Source organism: Lepisosteus oculatus, chromosome 25, assembly GCF_040954835.1.
Source record: "Lepisosteus oculatus isolate fLepOcu1 chromosome 25, fLepOcu1.hap2, whole genome shotgun sequence".
NCBI lineage: Eukaryota > Metazoa > Chordata > Actinopteri > Semionotiformes > Lepisosteidae > Lepisosteus > Lepisosteus oculatus.
The window spans coordinates 4,705,514-4,716,896 of NC_090720.1; the positions used below are offsets into that span (position 1 = coordinate 4,705,514).

The 11,383-nt window shown below is 38.4% G+C and overlaps 1 protein-coding gene and 1 long non-coding RNA gene across 2 annotated transcripts; one reads left to right on the forward strand and one right to left on the reverse strand.

Annotated features, from left to right (window-relative positions):
- On the reverse strand, window positions 1-11,383 carry LOC102688208 (uncharacterized). The gene is made up of 8 exons (XM_006642059.3): window positions 10,883-11,383; window positions 8,017-9,145; window positions 5,914-6,048; window positions 5,526-5,700; window positions 4,459-4,557; window positions 3,243-3,334; window positions 2,185-2,325; window positions 1-1,571 (listed from the first exon to the last, which is right to left on the reverse strand). Exons 1-8 carry the CDS (start codon window positions 11,050-11,052, stop codon window positions 1,263-1,265), a joined length of 2,250 nt encoding a protein of 749 aa, XP_006642122.1. The 5' UTR covers window positions 11,053-11,383; the 3' UTR covers window positions 1-1,262.
- Window positions 1,811-3,346, forward strand: LOC107075525 (uncharacterized). The gene is made up of 3 exons (XR_001477042.2): window positions 1,811-1,999; window positions 2,236-2,350; window positions 3,267-3,346. It is a non-coding gene; the product is annotated as an uncharacterized lncRNA (long non-coding RNA).

Here is an 11,383-nt window from a genome sequence, read left to right on the forward strand (position 1 = left end):
AAAAAGCACATTATACTCTGTTTATTAGTGTGTAATTTATTGTGACTATTTCAATTGTAGCTGTGGGCTTTTAGTTGATTACACGTGAAGATCTCAAAATAATACACAGATGACTATGACATTTTTTTGTGACTGGCAAGTCTTTAAAAGTTTTATTTAATTTTTCACAATGCCATGCTTGTAGTTTTCTTTCTAAATTCACGGCATTCATGCAGGAAAAAGGATTTGAAACAACAACATAAACCTAATTAAAACAGAAATATTCATGAAGCTCCATGTAAAAGAGAATTTATAAAAAAAAATAACCCTAGAAATTTAGTTTTGCTTTGTTCCACCCAATGTAAATTTCTGGCAGTAGCAGTGTGCAACAACAAAAGCTAGCTTTTCAGTCTGGTCCTGTGATCAGCCAAGTGCAATTACACCTGAGGTTCATTTTATTAACAAACAAGAGAGTCTTAGTGTACCAGCCTTCTCCTTCACTGGCAAACCACATCAGGTGAGCACTACAGATAATTGCTGTAATCATGGAAACAAGGTAATTTTATGTAATTTTTTCTGAATAAAACTGTGGCAAGAAAGGCCTATTTTTTTCTCAAGAGGACCACATCTGAATAAATAATTGTTCATGCAAATAATGTGTTTGTAATCTTCCTTACATCCATACACAGACCAGCATGTGAAAAATACTTGTTAACGGTTCATGAATTTGCATTTAATTGTATTCGAAAGCTGTAGCTTTTGGGACAATTTGTAAGAGAACTATTTCTTTTGAGATCATTATAGATCTATCGCATAAAACCCCTTATTAAATCTTCTTCCCAGACAAAATTGTTCTTTTCTGTTGATATTTCCTCTTTTTATAGTCAAATGTTTTTTTTTTATTTCTGACTGCTCTACATTTTAACTCTTTTAGCCTATAAAATCACCTGTCTCTATACATCACCAAAAAATAAGCCTGTAACCTTAGTTTTAGAGTGTTTCATTTAATCCTATTACAATTATACAGAACCTTTCAAAAGTCCTTTTTGAAGGGAAAACAGGAAGAAAGATGCATTTTGACTACAAGTGCAAAGTCTAAATTCTGTTGTGAATCTTCCTTAACATAAGAAAACATTAATTCTAAAAAACCTTGCCCATTGTGAAATGCTGTATGAAAACAGCATTGTATGAAAACCTGTATGCTGTATGAAAACCATCTTTCAACAATACAAAAATACAATATATACAATACATTCATATTCTGTCCAGAGGAGCCAGCGTGTTTATTCCTGATGGACTGAGCCAGGCAGCAGGTCAGTTTTGCCCCCTTGTGTAGAGAAAGCTGTCCCATTGCTGGTCCAGAGTCTGGGGCTAGCACCTTCACTGCTGCAGCTCTGGAGCCCTCCGGTCATTGATCCCAGAGTCCCAGGCGTGCCTGGGGGCTGCTCCACCAGCGCCGACACGCACAGTGGGCTTTCTGGAGCTGTGGTGTGGGCGGGCTCTGGCAGAGGCCGGCCATTAGGGCTGTAATCCACCATGGAAACTGGGGTAGTGTTCTCACTGATGCTCCAGACTGTGATGCTAGTGTTAGACTGTTAGAAGACAAAAAATAAAACGCAGTACAGCATGTAAATAGATTGACTTTTCATTTGAATCACTTGTAGGAAATACCCAGCTGAAAAAAGACTGAATTCATTTGTTTTTGCTCTTATTTTGTGATATGGACCCAGAAGATTGTTTGGCACTTTTTAAATACAGCAGATGTTCTGTGACTTGAAAACCCCCAGCATTGGCCAGTATGTTTCACATTATTTTTTTCATTGCAGGGTAGGCTAAAGGCAGAATTGAATATCATGTGGAACAGCTCCACCTAGAGACATGATGGCGTGGCTGTTACCACCACTGCCTCACATCTCTGGGCTCCTGGGCTCAGTTCTGAGCTAAGCGGTCTTTCTGTGTGACGTTTACTTAGATCTTCTCCAAGTATTCTTCAGGAGACTTTCAAAAGACACGTTTGTTGGTAAGCTGACAACACACAATCATGCTCTCTACGGGGAATGGGAAGTCCTTTTCTATGTCTCTTGGAGTGCGCAATTTAGTGTTGCTGGGAGTCATTAACCTGCCCTGCCAAGAGTGGCTCTTCTGCTGTATGATGCCAGCACTTGAAAAGCTGAGATAAGGTTCAGTGGAAAAATATGTCCCCACCTGCTCAACAGATGCATTGCTCCCATCTCCCCCTTTCTTGTTTCTTGATAGATTGGGATTCCAGTGACACACCAGGCTGTCATTCTGAACGCTGTAATTCTTGTGGCCTACCAGCCAGTATGTGTTCATTTTACCTTTCCCCTGAGAACAAAGAGAAACCTAAAATGTAGGTATATATTTGCATCTTCCATTGTATGCTCACTTGATTAGTAATTTGTAAGTGGAGAAGTGCAATATCATTCTAAAGAAACTAGGTCTGTATTTTAGCAAATTAGAGTAATGAATTGGGAATCCTTCCTTTTTTCCTTCCCTGTATTGCTCTGACCGTCAGAATTTATTACAGCTTTAACACTACAAAACACCTTTAAAGAGCTCAACACCCTTAAAGGCCATTATCTCTTGTACTCCATGAAAGAAAATCACACAATAATTGAAAGGTTAATTATACTCATACTGATGTGACAGGAGCTAAGAAGCACTAACACTCATATAAAGATAAATTCCCATTTCTGTAACTTTGTGTCATGAGAAATTAATTACCTGAAGTGCTTTTAATAGCCTGATTACTGGAAATACCAAAACATTACAATTTAATGGTGAATTCTATGTCTCTGTAAAATTATATGAAAAGCAGACAGAAAGACCATTTGTAGACAACATTTTTGACAAATGCCTATAATACTACTGTACACAGTAGTAATCACAATTGTCCCTATATTTATATGAACAATATGTGTATAGCAATCACCTACAACTTTATACTACTTTAAAACTTTATATTGTTTTATAAAAACATGCTATTTAATGCAAAACCAAACCATCTCCCAACAGTTCTTTTAAAAATGTGTGACAAGAGACACTATGGGAAAAAAAAAGAAATGTCTCCTGTATTTGTTCTCATTAAGATTGGTTGAATATATAAAATGAGAATACTGACAGAAAACTGGGAATGTTTTTATCTTTCTGAACTAAAAACAAAGCTTACATTTACAGTATAAGACTCAGGATGTGGGAGAATGAACCTGCCTGGGAGATGAGATGGCTGTCTCTAATATTACCTTAACTTCTATTTCCCCTCTCAGCTGAAGCTCATAGGCATCATCCTTTTTCAGAGCGAGGTAGGTGGCAGAGCTGACATGAACCTTTTGAGCTGCCATAGAAGAAAAAAACGTTGTCACCGAGCTGTGGTGTACGGCACAAATCTTTAACACCACCGGGTATGCAAAATGAATTTGAATTTGAAGGGTTAGTTTCAGATATTTTAGGTCCCACTAGTTTTAACATCTCTGCCTTGATTCTCAGCTCCAAATTACATTCATGGCCTTCACTTCCCACGTCCACATTCTCTTGACTCAGCTTCTGTGTGTCCCCAGAACAATGTCACAGTGCTGCTCTTATGATGGACAGTGATCCTTCAGAGTGCTTCTCCCTGCTTTGCACTGAGACTGGAGAACAATCTTCTAGAGGGCATTAGTGCTGGCAGCACTGTGAGTTCTTTTAAATCAACAGTGAAAACTTTAATTTCCTATCTTGGCTTTCACTGTTTATTTTGTTTTATTGCCGTTAGTCTATATTGGCCATTGCATTTGATACATAATGTATATCCCCATGATTTATGCATTCTGGGATTTTATCTTGGAAAAAAAACAGATCTTTTTTTGTTTTTGGAAAAGAATACAGAAATTGTTATAATACAAAAAACAATCCCATTTTCTCCCATGCACCTCCCTGTGACACAGGGACCTGATTCAACAAGCAGAAGCAACAATTTTGACAGGAAACTATCCTTACAGCAGTAATAATAATTAATTATTATTAATTGTTAATTGTTGTTGTTATTTTTATTACAGCAGTACAACAGTAAAACCCACCCCAAACCCCCCTCTACCCCCAGCCCATCATCCCTGCCCCAGTGGCAACTTCCTCTTCCAGTCTCCAGGGATCCCAAGAATCCACACCCAATGTGTAGATCTGTAGTGTTTACTGGTGAATACAGGCTTAATGTATATAAACCACACAGAAAACTACCTAAGCTCGTCCTCTGTCTTGGAAAGCAACCTGAAAGACCGCGTGTTAGTGTGATAGCAGGAAACAATGAGATTTTAACGATGGACTCTGCATCTTGTAAGACTGAAATAACACGGTCTCTATGGTGATATAATAACTGAAAATATTCATGATACAGTTCCCGGGCTTGAAAAACGGAGAGCGCTTTCTTCTAACAAAAGCTGAATATTCAGACCCACTGCTGCAAACAAGAGAGGGTCTACCTACGCAGGCTGGTGGACTCCATCCTCGAGGCTGTGTTGACAGTGTCTCCAAACAGGCAGTATCTCGGCATCTTGTAGCCCACAATCCCCGCGACACAGGGACCTGATTCAACAAGCACAAACAACAATTTGGACAGGAAATTATCCTTACAGCAGTAATGATGATCCTTTCAGCATCATTGTAATGAACTATTAGTCTTCTTTATTTGCTATTAGAACTGCATTACTGGAGCATTCTGGTGTATCTGCTCTGCACGTGGTATTTTGTCACAATAGAACTTTCTCCAGGAGACGTTAACAGACTGCAGGCCCAAACATTAACACTGTTAATTGTCTCTGGTTTCTGTATTACTTCTGTCAATTGTGATTTATAAAAAAAAATCACCAGATAAGAAGTGTAGAAACTAAGAAATTCGAGCGTGAAGTGTTCGTTCGTCCAGCCAAGCTTTATTGTATGCATACAAGGAACCACAATAAGGACCATAATAGGTATAGTACCTGTCGTAGCTCAAAGGGGATATGGTCCTACAGAACTTATATACATGTTTCCCCCCTCCTGTCTTTGATGTAACTCCAGGAAATAGAAACCTTCCTTTGTCATCAGGAGTTTAGTGTAAACATTCACCATTTGGGTAAAGATTCACCATTTGGGGGTAAGTATAGGTGGGGAAGCATTTGTGATCAAGCAAGCGTGATGGTCACGGTTCATCATGTAAAAGCTATTAGCAGGCTCCATCAGAAGGAACAGAACATTCAAGTTCTCTATAACTTAGGCTCACACAAAATGTACCTCAAGCGAACAGGAGGATTGAAGCAGTCTAGCTTGTACGAATCAGAAGAGTGAGAATGTGCCCAGGCTAATAGATGAGCAAACAAGAAGAACAAAATAAAATAAATAAAAATAGTGCATTAGAGACTAAGATTGCACTTCTTTGCGTAAAGAGTTTTCAACAACCTATCCAACTATGCAGTAGAAAAATCCTTTGTCCTCCAAGACACATTTGGGGTAGGAGACTGGGGTCAGTTAGCTCTATGGATTTCTCTCATTTGGAAGCCTTCTTATAGCCTTACCTGTGTGGATGCCAGCCCTGAGCTGCAGCCGTTTACTAGGCATGTGTGGTATGGGCACCTGCCGCACAGCAGCCACCAGGTCCAGGGACATTTTGGCAATCTCATCAGCATGCCGGTCCCCATTCCTCTCCGGAAGGCCACTCACCACCATGTAGGCATCTCCAATAGTCTCCACCTGGGAAGAGGGAGATCAAGAATAGCCTTTATCCAGTTAGAATCGCCTTTGGGGTACAATTGGAAAACATTGCAAAGAAGGAGCAACCAGCAGGTGGAATTCATAGCATTTTTTCAGCAGCTTAAACAAACTATTTTCTTTGAAGCTCAGAACTGTCAAAGAAAGAATCTAAACTGCTAAGATGAAACAAGCCTGGGGGTGCTTTGTGCTTACCTTATACACGTCATAGGAGTCAATGCGGGTGTCAAAGCACATGTACAGGTTGTTCAGCATCTCCACTACCTGCAGGGGGGTGCACGAGGCTGAGATAGCAGTAAAGCCCACAATGTCCGAGAAGAATATTGTCACCTGCCCAAGGGAAAGGAAACCACCTCTTAAGGATCATAGGTATTCAACGTATTATAAAAGTAAAAATGAAAGTAAACATGGAAGGCAAATGAGTTTAACTGAGAACTGAGTTATGATGAGTGAGGCTGTAAAAACAAATAATGGAAGCTGAACATAGAACCGAAGATTTCTGAATTCCCTTTAGTTCACTTAATTCATAATAATAATATGCAATTATTAGACACTCGTCACACATCAGCTGTCAGTGGAGTAGAAGAACTTAGAGGGGGAAAGTAGAGAAAGTAGAGGGGAAAATTTGGTCAGGACACCAGGATAATACCCCTACTCTTTGCAAGAAACACCCTGGGATTATTAAAAACCTAAAAACCACAGAGTGAGGACCTCAGTTTTAAATCTCATATGAAGGACAGCATCTTTTAACAGTATAGTGTCCTGGCTTTCAAAATATTTCTGTAACTCCACAAATCAGTACATGTACTCTGGAAGCAAATATAACATCACCTGGACTTCTCTTCTCTATGTATTTATTTTCCCAACATATGAACATGTAAACAAAAAATTCTAACATTGAAAGAGTGTGTCAATATTTGTGGTTTGTGGGGTTTTTTTATTGCATTGATGCACAAAAGTATAAGGAAAAAATCATGGGGTTCAGTACTTGTGTCCATACTAGAATTGTATAGCTAGTAATAGTCAGCATAGCCAAAAACTGAAAACAGAATCTCTACCCATGAGAGCCTTTAAACTTCAGTTTTAGTTTTTTTTGTGTTATTTTTATAACTCTAGGTCTTAGCATTCCTTTACTATTGTCTGGTTTTCCATTGCTTTTACGCGGTTAGAAATGAACTCAGAATAACATGCATTTCCTTTCACTGAAGAAGACCCCAAATTTAGTCCAATATTTTTCTAACACTCCAAATTAGCCTTCATTTAATGCAATCAAATACACACACAAATGAATCGATTTCTATGTTTGTTGCTTTAGGACCCAGCTTGCTCTAATGGATCATGCAAGCCCTAATGAGATGAGCATTCTTTTCACCTTCATAATCTGTCTTATCTTCTAATGAATATGTAATACTATAATTATAGGTAATTATTTGGACAATAACTACAAATAATATAATTCATATGCACAGTTACATTGCTCTGTTCCCAGCTCATCTAAAAGCAATTGTCTTCTTTTGTGTGCAGGAAAAAGCAGCCTGCTACATCTTTTAGTTTTGTCACTTGATATGAAATTTCTGCAACAGCAAGCAGAAAAAACCTATTCACCTTCTTTTGATTATCATCAAAGTCTTCTCGAAAAAAGACAAATAGTACAGTACACTGTTTTTTCACGTTTTCCCATTTTTGCCAGAGAAAGAAATCAAATTGTTAAAAGGAATTACAATGCTAACTGGGCAATGTGAGGCACATTCCAGCTTAAGAAGACCACAGATAAATGGTTAATTAATAATGATTTTAATACATTGTTTTAATTATTTTAATAATTTTAAGAATATAACAAAAAAGGAAAGGACGGGCTATTCCCTTTGTTTGTGTGCAAATGTTTGAGGCCAATGTGCTATATTCTCATTGATATGTGTGCAAATCGCACACTAACCTCTCAGATCCTTGTGACTTACCTTTCACATAAAACTGTATCGTGTTCAGCCATCACCTATAGCAGGGATCTCCCGCCATGGTCCCAGTAGATTTTCTGGGTAATCTTTAGATCCGAATTTTCTAAAGACTTCAAAAATTAATTTAAAACAATACAGCAGGTGATTTTTAAAAAATAAAGTAATAATGGAGTAATACTCCAAATGCCAGTCTGCCCTATTAGATCTGATTCATTAAGAAAATAAGAACATCTTACTTGCTTAAGGAATCACACTTTCTAATGTTCCCAAATGTGATATAGGGTGACCTATAAGACACCCTATAAGAATTACATGATCTCCAAGACATGGCAGTGTACCTTACCTTCTCATAACTCTCAGCTTCTACATGTTTCTGCTGTCGCAGCTGCTTAGCTACAGATTTGGGTAACATCTGGTGCAAGAGGTCTTCTGCCAGACGTCTCTCCTGCTTCAGGTCCTCAGTTCTCTCCTTTAGGCTCCTTGCATAGTTCTCTATCCACTCTGTCATCTGCTTAAAGGACAGTAGCACTATGGGATAGATGAGACAGGCAATAGACAGCAAGCATAGCTTGAGGCTCACAGTGGAGATGAAGTCTCTCGATTTCTTCTTCAAAGTCTGTCTCGCCCTGTCCAGCAAGCAGTTCTGTACATCACCCAGCGTGTAAATGACTGCATCGGTGTGGCTGACTGAGCTCATGCCGAAGGAAGTCCACAAAGGCAGGAGAATTGGAGGCTTTCTTAGCCCCGTTGCATGCTGGGATACGTTGCCCTTTTCCAGCCAACAGCTCTGCAGATTCTCTGACACCAACATAGCAAAACTCAGATGGCTCACCGCGTGATACCAGGAATTCACAAGGTGTTGATTGGGCAGGGGTGAGAATGACTCCCTCGTGTTTCGGGCAGCCACCTGGAACCTCAGGAGAAGTTTAAGAGACAATACATCTGCCCAGTCAGGATTGAACCTCACTCTCCAGATATCCAGCTCTGGATCTCCCCAGAGGTCCAAGAGCTCTGAAATGGTCAGGGAGAAAGCAGTTCCTGTGACATTTGTATCTGAGTCTTCTTTTTCTCCTGTGCCATTAAGGACAGTGGGTAGCACCAAAAGAAGTGTCTGACAGATTTCCTTTTGATCTTCAGCACATAACTGTCCAGAAACATTAACTTCAAGATCCAGGGTATGACAGAGGTGGCTGATTCTCGGTATGATGTTGGTGGATAAGTGCTGACAAGCTCCAGGGGACGTGGCGTTACAGGAGTCTTGGTCACTCTGCAGCTCCCGAATGAGCCCGAGAATGAGGACGCTCTTGCACGAAGTGAGCTCATTGAGCGCGGCCTCGGTGTCCCGCCATACCTGCAGGCTTGGGCCGAGGTCCACGGACACCGAGCCGAGGAGAGCCAAGAGCGAGATGACGCAAGCAGTCAGAATCCGCCGAACCGTTCTGCTGCTACCAACATTCGGGGAGGACGAGCACCTGTTGAACATGAAACAGCACCCCCGCAATGTATCAAATAAAGTATGTCTGTGCAATATTATTGCTTTGTAGAACATCCAAAACACAAAGAAAAACGCATTCCAGATAAAAATGTTTTATATACAGTATATATAATGTTATTTTTTTTCCTCTCACAACGAAAGGATTTTTAATGCTACAGAAAAAATACAATGTATACCAGCCTAACTGTGAATCGTAATAGTTAATTTCCTTTCGAAACTTTGAGAAAATATTGATTTCTTACTAAATTGGAATTATAGGTGTGCTAGATGCTTTTAATAATAATAATAATAATAATAATAATAATAATAATAATAATAAGCAATTTAACGTTAATTGTCTGACAATTATTATTAATTATTGTTGCAAAATACAGTATATGTTTAGAGACATTAAAGGCGTTTATTTCTGAAAACCAACTCAGTTAACTTCTGAAGAACTGGATCACCAAAGTGATCTCTGATTTAGGCTATGCAAAATAATTATTTCCCATTGCTTTTTGCTCTAGCTTCTACGTTCTGTGTAACTTTGGCAGGAAAAAAACACACAGTTCGAACAAGACATAGCTTTAATTAATAAAACATCTAATTAGAAACAAATTACTGAGCGACTTTCTATTTATCAAGAGAAATATATTTTACGTTCCTCATCAAAGGGAAGTCATTTCTATTTAATACACATTAAGCAATTTGTACACAATTCTGTAACTCTGCTGAAATTATCTGTTGGGATATGTTTGTTACTAACTTTATCATATTATTTCATTATTTTTTTCGATGGACCGGAGTACTTCCCCACAGTATAGTTTCGCTACATTCTGTGCTTCTGGAATAGTCTCCGATTTGCGACAATCCCTACTGGGAATAATCGGCTTTCTGTTAGTTAATGATATTTCATTATGCCTTTAAAACGTCGCATGTAGAAGAATACAAATGCTTTCGAACTTTAAACACTTAATCTGTACCTTACAACAAATATTGAAGGTCCGTTATTTTTTTGTTACAAAATTTCTTGTCCTGTTTCACTAAAATATTTTCTAGGCCGGGCATTAATTACATTTATTATGAACAATACTTGCTTAAAACAATAAAAAAATATTTAAAGTAACAACTCCGAAACAAATCATCTTGTGGAATAAATAAGGCTTTTCATATAAAAAAACTGAAGAAAAATACATCTTCCATATTTGCCTTTTTATTTCCTTGCTCAATACCCTGGATAAAATAGCTCCATTAAAGTGTGGATTTTTTTACTCTAAATCCCAGTTGCTTTCTGGATGTACATGAAAATATATAAAGTTATCTATAATTGTTCTGCAAGCATTTTCCAATAACTTTATACCTTGCTCTGTAACAATGCTGGAATATTTCGCAATTATTTTTTTTAACACACACAACCTTTAAATAAGTACATTTTTAGAACTTATAACAACGAATGCTTGTATATCAGTGTGAAACTCTAACATGTGGATTTAATAATAGCGTTGTTCCTTAAACAATAAATATCAATATCGATGTAAATATTCAATTTATTATCTTCAAACAGCGACTTGTTTATATATTTTTTCTTTTTATAGTGTAAAATAATCTTAAAAGGTTTATTCTATAAGACAGAATTATTTTTAACCACAACTTTTGAAAGCTAATCCCAGTCTTAATATAGTAATGTTCCCGCTGTGATGCTGTAGTATTAATGTGATTAATTCGTTTATCTTGCCTGCAAAGTTCACAGTCGCTCTCGATGTCCTCTTTCTTCCTTGGCTGGGATTTCCTGTGCGGTTTGGCTTTCTTCTGTCGGATTTTAGTAAATGTCCCTTTCAGCGACGACGAGGAGAGCGCCCCAGAGGCAAAACAGTCCTTTTTCATAGACCTCCCTACTCCTGACATCAGATCCTAATTAATGGGTTACAACTTGAGCCGCAAAATTTAATTCAGCTACCGAGGAAGCTCAACTTCCAAAGAAAGGTCTTAATTTCCGCATAAGCACGGGTGCGGTGTCAAACAATCCCCTATTCATACAACCTGGATGTCAAATAAAAGCAAACGGAAAAGCAAACGGTGACGTTCCTCCTCTATGATTTTATTATGAAGGATTAGTAGTGTCAGACAAGGACGGTGCACAGAGGTGTCTCTTTAATGAGCCGATTAAAGGGTCGCTGACGAAAAGGCTCATGTGCAACCTTGTCGGTCAGTGGCTGTCTAACGGAAACTACGGCTT

Bases quoted from the DNA above. Each gene is read 5' to 3' on its own strand.
- LOC102688208 (XM_006642059.3), bottom strand. From the start codon at position 11,052: ATGTCAGGAGTAGGGAGGTCTATGAAAAAGGACTGTTTTGCCTCTGGG. The intron at 6,049-8,016 runs GTAAGGTACACT...TCCCTTGGGCAG, and splicing joins AAGCTGAGAGTTATGAGAAG to GTGACAATATTCTTCTCGGA. The intron at 2,326-3,242 runs GTAATATTAGAG...CTTTGTTCTCAG, and splicing joins GAGGGGAAATAGAAGTTAAG to GGGAAAGGTAAAATGAACAC.